Consider the following 16,811-nt stretch of genomic DNA (forward strand, 5'->3'; position numbering starts at 1 on the left):
ATCTGTTCAGAGACACCAAAATCACATGTTAGGCAGAGCTGTGAGTTTTCACTTACTTCTCATGGTAAGAAAGAAGAAAGTGTGTGAAATGCACTTCACACACACACAGTTCTTTATAGCCAGATGACATGTTTATTTTGAGTTTTCGTTTGTTGTGACAGTCCACAGTCTGGACAGCTCCGGTCTCAGCTGTTGCCAGCTTCCCCTCCGCTCCTCTCCCATCTCACTAAAAAGGGGAAGGAAAACCGTCATCAGACCAAACGCCATCACTTGTGTTCTCACCTGCCACCTGCCAGCACCGCCCCATTGAGCTCACTGCACCACTCCTTCCCTGCAGCCCGAGCCCGGGACCACACCTCCGCCACAAAGTGATGTAAATGAATCCAATTTACTGGAGTTAGTTTTCACTTACTATTGTGCCATGTGCCATCGCTGCAGGTAGTTTGATTAAAGGGTGTTATACTGTATTTTTGTGAGTTAAATCATAAAGATTTTCAAAACCATGTTAAATTTCTATCAAGTTCTTGAACTCATTCCTTACCTTACCTTGAATGAACAACTGTAAAGACTGCTTGCCTGTTTCTTTTCCATCTAAATCAAAGGTTTGAAGGGTATATTTACCACTATCATTCCTGCTCAGGTTATTGATCCTAAATCTTCCATTACTGGGAATAAAAAGAGACCTACTTTGTATTATACTATAAAGAACCTTATTACACAGTCACTACAACCACAATTCACTCACAAAGTTACACTAACAATGAACGTCATTCATAACTAATTTATTAACTAACTAAAAAAAATAAGTCACACAAACTCTCCAGTTCAGTCTAAAACAAACACTACATGTTTGTTTGTTTTAAAAAAATGAAAACTACAGGAGTGGAATCATGACTGATGACACTGTTGGAGAAAACAATATTGTCACTATTTCTTAATTTGTATGTAGAGTTCAGTTAGTCAGTTGCTAAGCTTTTAAATGGGAAATACCATAATAACAAAACATGATATCCATAAAACTTGAAAAAATTATATAAACTAAAAACTTCTTATTCATTCTAAACCAACAAGAATTACCTTGAATTAACAACTGTTAAGTCCATTTCCTTGATGATGTTCCACTTGAATCAAAAGTTTAAAGGCTATGATTACCGCTGTCATTCCTGTTCACTTTCTTGATCTTAAATCTTCCATTGCATTGAGAAAGGAGAGATCTATGTGATGTGGAGTTAGAAATACCCCTTTCTCTCTCACATCCAGTATATTTAATGAATTCTTTAACAATTGGTATCTAGGTATTTCTGAGGAGCTCTACCAGAAAATCATCAAGAAGAATTTCAGGACATGCTCAGAAATACGACAAGTCCACCTCTGAATGGCTCAATAAATAAATATTTTTAATATATATATATATATTTTTTACAGTTCTTGCTGCTAAGGGTCACACAACCACTTGTTAAAGTTATGAAGTAATTACTTTTTCAGATAGGAGTGGGTAAGTTTGGGTAACTTTCTTTTCCTCAATAAAAAATTAATAATTTAAAAAGAATGGTGGCCACCTTCTCGAGTTATCGCATTCATTAGAGTTTCAGATTACTGGAGATGTTACCTTTACCTAGAGGTCAAGGTCGCTTTCAGCAACAATACCTGATTGTGGCCACAAGATGGCAGTAATGAAAAAGATGGATGGATGCAAGGAACTAGACAGCATTATGGCACTATGGCAGCTGTGATATCTGCCTTTTGCACCAGGGGGTGCTACAGCACCTGCAGCAATGTGAAGCAGACTCAACTTTTGACACTGGTCTAAAACTCATGCTTTCACTCTTTTCCTTCTCTGAAGCAAAACCTAAATTTATCATTATCATTTTTGTTAAAATATGTGCACTTTTTAAAACTAGACGTTTTACTGAATAATAAATATCTTTAAGCTACAACATCCAGTGAATCAGGAAGGGAAACTTCATGCACCCCCTTTTTGATAACAAGGCTGAAATGTATGCTTACTTTCCGGTGGGGAGTATTTTTGTGTTCATGTGTATGTTTGTGTGAGAGTTTATGAGTGGGTGTTTGGGAGTTTCCCACTAAGTGAACAGAAACAAAAGTAGGTCACATGGTAATGTTGGCCATGTCAAAAGCAGTTGTCACTTTTTCACCCCCCCCCCCCCCCTCCCTTCAGATTGTTCTAAGTAAGCAAATACAATGCTTCACATTAATACATGTTTAAAACCTGTGACGAATTCCGAGTCCCCACCATAACAAACAGGAGAGGGCTGATCCACTGCATCATGCCCTAAAAGAAGACAGGACAAGACCCTGAGGAGGAGTGTGTGTGAGGGGATTACTAGTTAGATGATATTCTTTTGTTGGTTGAAGATAGGAACAGTGACCCTACAGTGTCTCTTTTTCATTAGTAGTGTAAGTTGTATTATTGGTGGTGACACAGCAGGCCATGATGCCGTCACATGAAGCTAAACAGGTAAATAAAACTGAATTAATTTAATTGACTTTTTTTTTCCCAGTTATAATATTTAGCTGTTCTTTAGTGTTGTTAGCTGAACCCTAAATGTGTTTCAGACACAGACTTGCATGAAGCACCTTTGCATACCATGGACTAAGACAGATGGGTGCAACCAAATGCTTTTTTCTGTTTTTGGTTAACATTTACAAATTGTGGTCAGAGTCCTTCTGGTTGGGACTGATAACTCGAAATGGTGATGCTTGCTCTTTTTCTATTTGCAGATGAGGAAACCTTTTGTGAAGGCAGGGTGCACTATGAAGCTTTGGGGTGATCTGTGGCAATTTAAGTGATGGATAACACTTTATTTAGATAGCATATTTAGATTCTAGCTGTTAAACGATCAATCAAAAGTACTCACTGGAAAAAAGAATAAGGTTCTACTTTATAACACAGAAACAGGTTTGTGGTCCCACTAATGCAATAATTAGGATCAATAACCTGAGAAGGACAGCTAGTGGCAAATATATCACTAAAAGCTTTTGTTCAAGTGGACACATATCAGGCAAGCGGACTCCACACCCTAATACCCACAGCCATGTGTCAACTGCTATAAACCACCATCTTAATAGATCTTAATAGGTCTCTAAATGTCCCACAAGTTTTTCACACAGGGCTATGTAGGTTTGGATTTTATCCTCCCATTTTCTGTTTATTTGTCTTATCATTGTCTTTTATTTAAATTTGTTTGATGATCTGATCTTTGTTGTTCCTGGGACTGTGCTCTTCTGGACACAGATCTCGGATGTTGTTCATGGAATCTCTGAGCTGCTTGCCCATTTTGGGAGTCACAGCCTCAAGTGTTTTGATTACCACTGGGACCACTGCTGGCCTAACCTTCCAAATCTTCTCTAGCTTCCCTCTCACCCCTAGGTATTTCTCAAGCTTCTTGTGTTCCTTCTTCCAGATGTTGCTATCACTTGGTATAGCCACATCTGTCACTACAGTCTTTCTCTTCTGCTTGTCCACCACTACTATGTACTCACTCTCAGGGGTATATCCCATTTATATTCTACAATTACACTGTTATAGTGTATCTGTGCAAAAACCAAAATATATGAAAAGCTACATTTTTGTTCACATAACAAGTGTGGTACAAAAGACGTTTTATTTACAGTCATATTTTCATAAATGTTAAAATGCTTTCTCTTTATCATGTTTCCATTTACATGTTGGTCGAACCTTTACCAAGTGAAGAACTAGTCAAAGGCTTCCACAGAGTACAGATGCAGAAAACACTCAGTGTTTGTAATTAAATCAAGAGGTCATGTAACAATAGTTGTGTTAATGACCTGATATATTACAAAAGTGACAGTTAAATAGTCCAATACATTAAACCTTATAAGCTATGGTTTGTATTTTATACGGGGAATTTACATTAAATGAAGGACCTTTAGGCATCTTAACATCAGCTCCTCACTCCAGCTACTTTCAGTGGAGCTGTCTGTCCAAAAGCACTGAGCACTTCTTCACCTGACTTTATGGACGTTAGCATACACACAATCAGTTCCTGCTGGTTCAGGCCTCCGAGGTCGCTTTGCAGACTTTACTTGGCCGTACTCCACAGCAGCTTTTTTCTCAGCTTGGTTTGCCTGCCTTTTGACAAACTTGACATCAGCAAAGACTTCCTGGTCATCTTCTTCCTCTGCAAAGTAGCAAAAGGGATGGTTCAAATATAGTATTAAAATAAGTGAATGATTAAAGGAATACAAAGACAGTAGATAACATAAAATGAGTCACACAAAATATGACATGGGTTCTTTAGCGAGCTTTAGAGTTTATAGTTTGTGGATTTTGCTTTGTTTAGACAGAGCTGTTTCACAGGTTTTTGTGTTAATTGTAGCAGGATAGCAGTATCTGCATATTTAACTGATATATGACAGCGTTATCAATAAACTCTTGACAAGAAATCAAAAATGTATTTAAAAAGCTTACTATTCCGTATATCCTAAAAAACAAAAAAGCAATCTGAGCAAAATAAGTGATGAAATAAAGTGTACCCTTTTTTGTAGGTTTGCTGTTTTGCTTTTTCCTCAAAGCACATATGACTACTACACCAACAACCAAGAAAATTACCAGCGCTGAGAGAACACTACCGATCAGTGGCAAATTTCCTGTTTCAAAAATAAAAGGCACAAACAGATAGCAGGTTGAATCAGAAAACATGTTGGTTTTTTATCAAGACAGAGAATGAGCAAAGGAGAAAATTACATCAATGGATCTGAAGTTACTTTTTACTTACTAATGTACCATGGCTCATCACTGATGGTAGTTCCATAATCCTTACCCACAGAAGTCTGTTTTGGTGGAGTACACAGGGTGTTATTAGCTTTATACACCCACCGTGATATCTGTGTCCCATTGACTGAAGTACAGTTAATGAAAATAAAGCCTATGAGCAATAAAACACATAATTCATGCAAAGTTACTGTATTAATTAATGAATTAGTAATTATCATATATATATCAGATTATTTATATTCTCACTCACCACAGGTCGATATTCTCTCCTCTTTGGAGACATTACTGACATTATTACTGACTGAGCAGACCAGATGTCCTGACACGTGCTGTTTCAGAGTGATGATGTTAGTCTCATTATTTCCAGAAAAGAGCTCAGCATCTGTCAGTGTGCGTCCATCCAGAGTCCAGCTGTACTGAGGACTGTCCCCTCCCTCAGAGGAGCAGGACACCCTCATCTCTCCCTGGGACAGACACTCAGAGAGCAGCACCACAGAGGACACAGGAGCTGAGAGAAACACACACACAGATCAGTTTTTTAAAATAGTATTTGGTCATTCTTTATAGTCTCTAATGAAAAACAGGGAACGCAAAAAACACATGTATCTGAAATTTTGTGAGATGTATTATATGGATTACCAAAAATCTATTAATGGCTTAATTTCCCAACATTTACCTTGAATGAACAACTGTAAAGTCCACCCGCCTGATGATCTTCCATCTGAGTCAAAGGTTTGAAGGGTATAATTACCACTGTCTGAGCTGCTCAGGTTATTGATCCTAAATGTTCCTCTACTGGGAAAAAGATCCACTCTTATAGAATTAGAAGTAACCTTATTATTTCTTACATTTAATATTTTTAATGTATTTTTTAACAAATTGTATTTATTAATTTCTGAAGTGTTGTCCATCAGCTGGATTTTCACAGTTCCTCCCAAAGGTCCATAACACTGAGCTCCATCCCATCTGCCATCACAGTGAGTTTCCACACCTGCAAACAAAAAAGGATACACAGTTGGTTTGTTTGTTTTTAAGTTACAAATTTGAGTTTGGCAAAATCTGCAAATGTCTACCTACACCAAAAATGACGGTTTTGTGCCCACTGTCTGTCACAGATGAACATTATACAGGTCTGTGAATCACAGTTAAGGTTCAGCTAGCAGCACTATTTTCCCTGTGCTGATGAACAGTTACAAACTAAAACTAGAAAATTACAAATTCAAATTATACAACTAGAAAAAGTTGCACTTCCTGCGAAAATGTAGTGTGAATGCCATGTAGTGGAATCTGAAAACAGCAGAAGAAGGAGAGCCATCTGTTGAAAACAGGTATAGAAGCTGAACTCTGCTTTATTTGAAAGACTACACTGAAGAGTGTCAAGAAAGCAGATTACATGTAAGCAGGGAAGATGTGCAGCATCTGTCCCATGGTCTGGTCTGAGAACGGCTGCTCATCTCACCGAGCTAAAACATGGCTCAGCCCGGCAAGCAAAACTGGTGATCACACTGATAATGTGGTTCCTGTCAGCAAAATGGGCTGATTTCTTGACACTCTTCAGTATAGTCTTTCAAATAAAGCAGAGTTCAGCTTCTACACCTTTTTTCAACAGATGGCTCTCCTTCTTCTGCTGTTTTCAGATTCCACTACACGGCATTCACACTGCATTTTCGCATGATTTAGCTGCTGTAGCTTTAGGGTTTTGTTGATGAAACATGTTGCCTTATTGTTATACCATCATAGTCTTACTTCATTTTTATTGCTATAGCCTATATGGCCTGTTAATGAAGGTATAGCCTTCGTTAACAGGGCACTCAAATTAGTATGTTTTGTCACAAATATCAATAGTATTGATACCAGCACTGTTATTGGTATTGGATCGATAGTACGACAGGATCTATAGTTTGTGTTCAACATATGTTGAACAAAATATCTTTAGCTAAATATAGCTCTTTCTTCTCTCTCTCTCCTTTTTAATCATGGCAGGAAACATATTATTGATTATGAAATTAATAAGTAGAGACGACATGACAAAAATAAGTTACTCACCATGAGAGACTCCAAGCAACACCAGCAACAGTCCAACTGCAGCTTCCATGTCTGTTCAGCCTGTGTTGATCAAGTCAGCAGCTTTTCCATCAAAAACAAAGGTGGGTGTGGTGCTCTGAACGGACTCCAAATTGTTAGTAAGCAGCCTCAGAGGCGAGTGAAAACGTTGGCGTCCGGTTTTGAAGTTGTACTTGTATATTCATGCACTGAGGGGATAAAAGGAAGTGGTGTCGGTTTTCCTTCCTCTTTTAGCTTTCAAGAAAAAAGATTCATGTGTGATGGATTGCGAGGAAGGGAGGGGAAGCATTTATTATTTATTACTAAGTGATGTTTTGAGCATGCCTAAAATATAAATTGGCCCATAAAAAATAATCTATTCATCTATAAACACTGTAAAAAAAAAAAACATGTCTAACCCGTGACAAACAGGTCAACCAGCACATTTTGTGTTTACACACACTGTGCAGTATAGCAGTTAACTCCATGTTTAAAATCTAAGATTACTGAATAAAATATACAGTTCTAAAATGTATTCTTGAAATTAAATAATGGTTCATTCATTCATCTTTAAAGCTGAACAAGGGGTCATTTCAGATTTTTAGCATGTGAAGTATAACTGTACAAATCTTAACAAGACGTATAATCCACCAAAATACGTCACCCATATACTGTAACAACTGCAATGAAGTTGGATTTCAGTTCTTATGATTTCATTTTAAAACCTGAACATTGGAGGAATAACTGTTCTTTCATATAATGGCACTCTCTCCTGGAACAGAATAATAATACTGCTTCAAACTTTTCATTGCCTAGTTACACCTTTGTTTCCATGAACACTGACAACAATTAGTTATGTGAGATTCTTTTTTCTTTCTTTTGTCCATGCCCTCTGTCCATGCTAAATTATATTTGGGCATTTTTACACTGGTTAACATAGTGATAATAATAATATTGATATTATTCTGTCATCAATCTGAGAACCCCTTATTGTCTAGTATATCATATTTGATACATACAGGTTTTTTTTTAGTTTTTTCTAAAATTCTATATCATCTGTGTGATTTTTTTTCCTGTGAAAGCCCTAAATAAATTGCACAATACACTTTTAAGCAATTGAAACTCTCAACTTTCAAACATTTAGAATTTTCTGGCACTTATCTCATGGCTCAGTTTTTAAAGGGTTAACATTTTGTCAGCTCTCTTATGTTGACGTCTTGTACTGACCCGTTTGTATATGATGGCTTCACAGTGGTCAGATGCACTGAGATGTATTACAATCAGTGTCGGATCCTATCACAATGTCATTCTGTTTAGTTAAAGACTCGAGTTTCACGATGTTTTGTTACTGAAGATGCTTGTAATTAGGCTGCGGGCCAAATTTGGCCCGCAGCCTAATTACATTTGGCCCGCGAAGCAATACCAAATTACTATCAGAGCTGGCCTACTGGTATTATACAGCTAATATATATATTGTTTAGTATTAAGCTTTGCTTGTTCCATATTCAGTTTTTAGCAAAATGTGTTTGAGTCCATAAGAAAAGATTCATTCTTATATCTGGAGGAATAAATATATTTCAATAAATATTAACGTTAGCCCGCGACTTTGTTCCAGTTTTGAACTTTGGCCCACTGTGTATTTGAGTTTGACACCCCTGGTTCACAGCAATGCAAAGGAAGTACACATATTGTACAAGGTGATAAAATATGTGCAGCCACACTGTGCTATTCACACTTTTCTAAGCATGCTTTTTCACTGTAATGTTCCTGTTCTCAAGCTAACTTAAGTTTCTCATGTTATCATGGTCACTTGGAAAAAAAGTGAAAAAAACTTAGAGCAAATGTATTTATTTGGTGTCTAGATATTTCTGAAGTGCTGTGCATCACTTGGTAGACCACAATTAGTGCACTAATTTATTCACGCTTTCTTCAAGCAGTTATCTAAGTTATCTCTAAAATTAGAAACACACAGTGAGCTCACTAACACTGTCAGAGAAAAGTTAAGGGCTTCTCTCTTTACCTGACAGAGGATAAATTATCCCCAGTCAGCCCTTCAGAGTCCACAGCCTGTGATCAGAACACAGTTAATGCTACATCTGTAAGTCTTCCATTAATTACTTATGTCAATGGATCCCCGAGGAAAGCCAAGAAAGCTGATGCTACACTTGCTAAATATTTTATAAAAGTAACAGAAACAACAAGTGAGAAAAAAGGCATCTTCTTGAAAGATGACCTGTTTATGCACAAATGGGCCTAAGTTAAAGCAGGAAAATCAAGATGAGGACTAGGGTGTGGTATGGCAGATGGTAGTTCCCAAGGGGTACAGCCAAGGTGTGTTGCAGCTAGCCCATGAACATTCACAGTCTGATCATTTAGAAGTTAAAAAAACACGACCGCATCCTCCATCATTGGCTGAGTGCTGGGAACAGTTTTTCTGGCTGGGTCTTAAAACTGATGTAGCTAAACCTGTAGCACTTGTCAAATTGCTGGTAAGTGTGACCACTTTGTGCAACCTGTTCCTATCATTCTGCAGTTGGTGAGTCTTTAGAGTGTGTAATTGTTGATTGTGTGGATCTGCAATCTTTAGGTATTTCGAAAATAAAATCTCTAGCCTCAAACAAACATCTGGCATCAAACTTTAAAGATCATGATGCACAAATACTGCCTTGAGACTGAGAGACACTGGGGTAAAGGTCTTGCTTTCCTGCTGTTTGCTGCTCACAAGGCTAAGCAGATATCTCTCAGTTTTATCCCTGCTGAGCTGCTGTTTGGACATAATGTGTGAGGGCTGCTAAAAGTGTTTGTCCTTGATGTTGTCACACAGTTCCGAGCCTCTTCTTTTCTCAAAGTAACATAAAAACGCTATATGATAGGAAAACTGTTCAGTGTTTTTTTTTTTTTTTCAACCTGCTGACAAGTGCTAGTGTTGGTACCCACACAGAGTTGTTTTCAGCAAAATTTGCAGGTCAGGGTTAAGTTAAAAGCAGCATAAATTACACCAGACTCTCCACACACCTGCACGGTGGAAGCAGACACGCCTGTGTTATACTAACATGCTGAAACTGTTCCAGTGACTTTAGGGAAGATCCCCCAAAATTCCCATCTAAAAGACAAACCTTCTGAATCCACTTTCCCTGTCTCAGTTTCACTGATATCCGTGCCAGTAGATAGTGATGGTTCCTTCACTATTTTTATTCATGCAAACCTTTTCTGCTGTTTTGTTTTTCTTTGTTTGTGTTTTTTTGTTTCACTTTAGAGTTTAGTGTGTTCGTTTCTTTCCAGGAGGATTTTTTGTTTGTTGTTTTGTCCTTGGAGACCCTGAAGATGAATTTGCTTCCTTTTCTCCTCCTACTTAAGTTAATTGTAAATAGTTGTTTGTAAAATTGTAAAATAAATCTTTGACTCATCGTTTATGGGCTTATGTATGGCTTGTGCTGTTGCCCTTGTGTGTTACACCCTTGTGCCCCCTAGACTTCACAGACAAATGAGGGGTCATAACAGTGTAATGAAAATTGCAATGTGATTACAGTAACATGATATCAATAGATGGTGTCAAAATCACCCAACTTTGCTTCTCACAGAGTCTATTGACACATTCAGTAGCTGTCAAAGTATAAATATTAATTAGCCTCATCATACAGCAGCTACATCAGCCACAATTATAGTTACAGTCAGTGGTACATCAAAATGTACCAAGAATTACAATGAATTATTTTTTGTGTAAAGTTTTACAAGCATAGGTGAAGCTTTAAGTTGCAGAACTTAACACAAAGGATGTTATTAAAAGCTACTCAGTAACTGTACTTGATAACAGAGCTATTGCATATTTTAAATAATTAAACAGAGCTAAACATAAGAAACTCCTAATAGCACCACCCGCAGTCCAAATGTAGCTTCGTGTTTCCTCTCTGTTTGTCTGTGAAGGTTCTCAGTCATCCAGGTCATCGTAGTCTAAGGAGCTTGGAAAGAAAAGCGTCTGGACTTCTTTAAGTTCTTTCCTCTCTGTTCACTTTCTGTCAACTTAGCCAGCAGCTTTCAGATAAACTCCTCTACTTTACCAAGATGCAAACAGCACAGGATAAATGCAAGCAGGCCTCTTTGCACACTGTGTGCATAGAGGCACAACTGGTTTCCTGTTGGTGACCGGCTTCAAATAAAAATGTGTGAACTCAGACCAGGCAAGATGTATGTCAGAGAAACCCAATTCTCAAAAGTACTTTTAATATTTACAACTGATTTATATCCAGTTTGAAGCTAATTGAACACAGAAATGACAAAAATACGCTGTATAATAAAGCCATATATATATATTGTTTAATACATTTAAAAAATAGAATACTTCAAACCTCAGAACACATTCACAGACATTCACGATCGTTGTGTTGCTGAAGTTTTGTGTGTTAAGGTTATGTGCATGCAAGTAGATTCTAATAATGAATAAAATGAAGTCAATCAGCATTAATAGTCACCATACAAAACCACAAGTACACATGTAGCTGTTACATAATCGAGCTATTATTCGTATTGATTGTATTGTGCTCTTCCCATATATTATAAGTCTGTACTGATGAAGATAAATATATATATATATATATATATATATATATATATATATATATATATATATATATATATATATATATATATATATATATATATATATATATATATGTATATATGAAGGAAGCCAGACTAAAGTAAGAAAAAGGAAATAAAACATTAAATTTGCTCTGTCTCTTGTTTTTTTGACAACAGCACACTCTTCAAACCATGCATCATAGCAGGTCTCACTATAATCTCATAAAGCTTCCCTTTCACTTATGCTACTATTCTTCTGTAACATATCAGCCCAGACACTCATCTCCACCCAGTTTAACCTGCCACCACTCTCTTCCTTACCTCTCTAATGCATTGTCTGTTGCTTTGATTTTTTGTTATTTAAATTCATCCACTATCACTACCTTTTCTTGTTGCATTTTTACCTTTTCCCCCATCTCCCTGACATCCACACACATGTATTATGTCTTGTTTCTACTGAATTTCACTCTTATTCTCTCCAGAGCATATCTCCACCACTCCAGACATTATTCCACAATGTGTTTCTACACCAATCTGCATTTAATTATTAGTTATTGTTAATCTCTGGCTCTCTTCTACAGTGTGTTTTTGTCCTGTCTTCATCTGCTCGCCCTCAACTGGTTGCGGCAGATGGCCACCCCTCTCTAAGCCTTATTCTGCTGGTTTCTTCCAGTTAACACAAATCTAACCAACCAACACGACAGTAGACATGATCACGATTACCTGCTGAAGTTCAAACTGAGCATTCAAATACGTAAGAAAGCTGATTTTGTGGCTGTGAACGTGGCATGGTTGTTGTGGCATTAGTTACTAGTTACTTCTTCAAAAAAGTAACTGAGTTAGTAACTGAGTTAAAATATTTTAAAAGTAATAACTCAAAATGTTAGAAATATTCCAGTGTTAGAAAATCAGCACTGCTCAGTGTTAGCCATTGTTAATCTTCAAAACTGACTAGGTTACTTTTAAACATATAACACTGTCAAAAGTGTTAATTTACACTCAGAGGTGTGGACCCATATAGACACTCTCTAGTGTTAATTTAACACTGGAGATTTTGCTGTGCACTTGTCCTGACAACCCAACAGAGTGAACATTATTGCCACAAACTGTCACCTTCAAGCATGAGCTGAGAGTAGCTATGTGTCTCTCCTGTGCCTCCACCCAGACCCCCCACACCTAGGCTATGCAAGAAAGGGTGGAGTTGGCTTAGGTTTCTCATTACTCATCTTGTTGCTTGTGAAACCTCCAATGGTGAATGTGCTGTGGTTGATAAGTCACTAAAAATCCTCCATTACCACGTTCTCTTCATCTTATCTTCATTTTATTCCTGTACAGGTGGCGTGGGGCACCCGCAATTAGGTTGTACATGTACAATGACAAAAACGGTCTACTCTATTCCATTTTATTGTACTACAAACTTTTCAAAAACATTTAAAGGAATAAATGTAAACAAATTGAGTACAATACTATTCCTTTCAAAGTAAATGCCTTAGTAGAGGTTTGCACACTCTGAGTGCTTCTCGTTTCATTTTAAGACCTGAACATTGGAGGCATAACACCAAGACAACTTTTGTAAATATCTCACATAATGGCTCCTTCCATTGACACATATAAATAATGCTGCTTTCATTGGGGTTTTTTTTGGCCATTTAAAGCTTTGTCTGACCATATTCTGTTTAAAGTGATTTTATTGAATGTAGTTTTTATTGCACTACCTCAAAGGCCCTAAATGTATTAGAGGAACCCAAAATAAACAGCTCTTGACAATAAAAGGTTTTTTAGGGTATTTTACACTTGCTGTAACAATAAGAATACTCTTTATCATCAACGCTTTCTTGGACTGACCTATTTAATAGTTAACAGTTTTACAGTAGTCATCTACAAGTTTGAAATCTATTGCAGTTTCTGACCTCATCACAGTATCAGTCCATGTATCCATTTAAAAACAAAGGTTTTGAGATGTTTTGTTTACAAAATTGCTGGTTGAATTTAACAAAACTTGGCTAAGCAAGTGGACATATCTGCTTATAAGCAGAAGCTCTGAAACTGTACATCTTGATAAGATATGGACAGTCACACTGTGCTATTGTTTCACACTCTAAACATCATGCTTCCTGTGTCACATGTCACTGGCTGTGTAGCAGGAAGGTTAGGACGCAAAGACAGAAGTTAAACTCAAAACAGCTTTATTGCTAAATGAACAAAAACTAAAATACAGAATAGAATAATTCAATCAAGGTAGAAACAGGAACTAATGAACTTGGTTTACTTGGTAGGACACATGAACAGCAGAACACACAGCAAGAGGCACACTGTCTAGAGGAAGAACAGAACATGAAACTAAATGAGACTGAGGCCATACATGAACATATAGGAAGATGAGGGAACAGGCAAGAGGTGGGAGTACAGACACTTATCCCAGGCTAATGAAATAAGAGAAACAAAACAGAACACAAAGCACAAGGGATGGCAAATTAAAACAGGAAATGACTAACATTAATACCTAGACTATGACATATGAGCTTGACACAAAGACAGAAAGTTAAGGAAACACAGAAAAGGCAGAACCAGACAGATACACAAGGTAAGCAAGAAAATGCAGCAATAAATAAACCTGTCCTGCAAATATATTGTTACAGTGTAGCAATAACAAAAGAAAAGTACACAGTATGAATCAGTGATGTTGATTTCAACCACTTGCAACAGTGCTCAAATTCAGTTTAGTACAAACAGTAGTTTCTGGTGGGTTGATTATTTCTATTTGCAATTATGTAATATGTATTTGATTTTAGGCCAAAAAATGTCTCAGATTAAAAGACTACTCTACTTATAGTTACAACATTTGTTATATTAGTTTCCACAGAATACAAATGCATAAGATACTCAGACCTTCTCATGGTAATTCAGTGTAAGCTGTGTAAATGTAAAACATGATTAGTGAATAAAAACAAGAGATACGTGTCATCTAAGTGTTATTTTCACACGCACAGAGATGTGAAATGTCAGTAGATCAAAGTTGACACTACACATTGCAAGAAGTAGAACTTCTCATTTCAACCATCAGAACAGAGTTGTCTGGATAGTCCATCGTTTGTGGGGCAGCAGAGACTTCAGCTTTTTCAGTTTTCTTTTTCTTCCAAGCAAAGTAGATGAAAATCCCAATTAATAAGAGAATTCCCATCACTGCTCTCAAACCACATAAAAGTAAGGAGTTATCTGTTCAGAGACACAAATATCACATTAAATTAGAGCTTTGACCAGGTTCACTTATGTATAACTGAGTTACCATTGGAGTAAGTGATACTACTAGAGGATTGATTCCTTACCTAGAGGAGTGTCAGAGACTTTTATAGGGCCCATTGTTGGTTTAATACACAGGGTATTTTTGGTTGCAAGCACCCACTTTGTAATGTGTGTCCCATCAGATAAAGTGCAGTTAATGAATATGAATCCTGAGGAATTCATTTGCTGTTTCAATAATTTATAACAAATGTAAAACTCATAACTCTTAAGATATTTTTGCATCATGTTCTTACTCACCACAAGTGCATATCCTTTGTTCTTTGGAGACACTATTGACATGATTTCTCACTGAGCAGACCAGATGTCCTGAGACGTGCTGTTTCAGAATAATGTTGTTACTCTTATTATTTCCAGAAAGGAGCTCAGCATCTGTCAGTGTGCGTCCATCCAGACTCCAGCTGTACTGAGGACTGTCCCCTCCCTCAGAGGAGCAGGACACCCTCATCTCTCCCTGGGACAGACACTCAGAGACCAGCAGGACAGAGGACACAGGAGCTGAGAGAAACACACACAGATGAGTTTTGATATTATATGTCAGAACTGTTCATTCTTAATAGTATATAAGGAAGAGAATTGTAGCCACAAAATACAGTTAAATTTAGAATTTTCAATTAAATATTCAAATTCAATCTAACTTGGTTAGGGCATCTGACAAGGATGCCCCCTGGGCGCCTCCTGGGTGAGGTGTTCCAGGCATGTCCCACCGGGAGGAGGCCCCGGGGCAGACCCAGGACACGCTGGAGAGATTATATCTCTCGGCTGGCCTGGGAACGCCTTGGTATTCCCCCGGATAAGCTGGAGGAGGTGGCTGGGGAGAGGGAGGTCTGGGCCTCTTTGCTTAGGCTGCTGCCCCCGCGACCCGGCCTCGGATAAAGCGGATGAAGATGGATGGATGGAATCTAATCTAATCTAATCTAATCTAATCTAATTTTATTAATAGCAACAAATCACAACAACAGTTGCCTCAAGCTGTTTATGTTGTAAAGTAAAGGACCATCTATACCACACAGAATATGAGATATATTATATATAAGATGATATGTTATGTAGATTACCCAAAATAATGTTGCATTTACAGGGCTTAACACATTTATTAGGCTACCATCTAATGCAACGTTTATACCACACCTGCCTTAAATAAACATTATTGATGATTAGCAAATATATTTTTTATGTTTCTATGATTTTTCATGCACCAATATTTATTAGCCCTTTAATCCAAATTATATTTTAAACACTATAAAGTATTTATCTATAAAGTTTAAAATGTTTGATGTTTTTATACATTTGTTAAGCACTATATATAATAATTGTAGTCATTTCTTGAAATGGAAAAAATTACCTTGAAAGATCAACTTGAAAGTCCACTCATCTGATTATCTTCCATCTGAATCAAATGTTTGAAGGGTATATTTACCATGCTCATTCCTGTTTGGGCTACTGATCCTAAATGTTCCATTACTAGGAAAAAATAGAAATTTGTTCTCTGTGGTATCATGAAAACTCTTATTGTGTTTCACATCCAATATTTTTAATGAATCCTTTAACAAGTGGTGTCTGGGTATTTCTGAGGTGCTGTCCATCAGCTGGATGTCCACAGTTCCTCCCAAAGCTCCATAACACTGAGCTCCATCCTGTCTGCCATCACAGTAAGTTTCCACACCTGCAAATTCAAAAAATATTTTTGTAAAAAAAACAACAACAATAAAAAAAGATATTAAGCAGCACTGAAGCAATTAAAAAATAATTCTGAATATTTCACTCACAGTGGGTTAATTGGTTATAACGTGTAAAAACAAGGTATTATACCTGGCATTGTGTCTTATATGTCACAGGTAATAGAGGCACCAGTACACGGTCACTGCAAACATGGTCACTACAAACTTTGCAACAAACTTGCAACGTTACAGTAGTAAAGTCCAAAATTTAGAGATATCTTAACGACTAAATATACCATATTTTCAGATCATAAGGCACACTGGATTATAAGGTGCACTGTCCCCGAACGGGTCTGTTTTCATACATAAGGCAGATAAGCGTCAGATAAGTCAATTTTGCTCAACTCATTCTTCTTGCTTCTTCCATTTCTGTACCATTGATTCATGAATGTTGAATCTTCTTTCAGCTG

The 16,811-nt window shown here is 37.1% G+C and overlaps 1 protein-coding gene and 1 pseudogene across 2 annotated transcripts; both read right to left on the reverse strand.

Annotated features, from left to right (window-relative positions):
- Positions 1-100: 100 nt before the first annotated feature.
- LOC308408781 lies at positions 101-16,499 on the reverse strand (annotated as a pseudogene). Its single transcript has 4 exons — positions 16,493-16,499; positions 16,026-16,346; positions 14,921-15,178; positions 101-226 (listed from the first exon to the last, which is right to left on the reverse strand). The product of its transcript is annotated as an uncharacterized misc_RNA (transcript).
- On the reverse strand, positions 3,988-6,937 carry LOC308408307 (uncharacterized protein; the record flags this gene model as incomplete). Its single annotated transcript, XM_080900510.1, has 5 exons — positions 6,806-6,937; positions 5,436-5,750; positions 5,010-5,267; positions 4,519-4,632; positions 3,988-4,163 (listed from the first exon to the last, which is right to left on the reverse strand). The coding sequence occupies exons 1-5, from the start codon at positions 6,852-6,854 to the stop codon at positions 3,988-3,990; spliced, it is 912 nt and encodes a 303-aa protein (XP_080756636.1). The 5' UTR covers positions 6,855-6,937.
- Positions 16,500-16,811: the final 312 nt, after the last annotated feature.

The sequence above is a fragment of the Rhamphochromis sp. 'chilingali' genome, assembly GCF_963969265.1.
Source record: "Rhamphochromis sp. 'chilingali' genome assembly, chromosome: 13".
Taxonomy (NCBI): Eukaryota; Metazoa; Chordata; class Actinopteri; order Cichliformes; family Cichlidae; genus Rhamphochromis; species Rhamphochromis sp. 'chilingali'.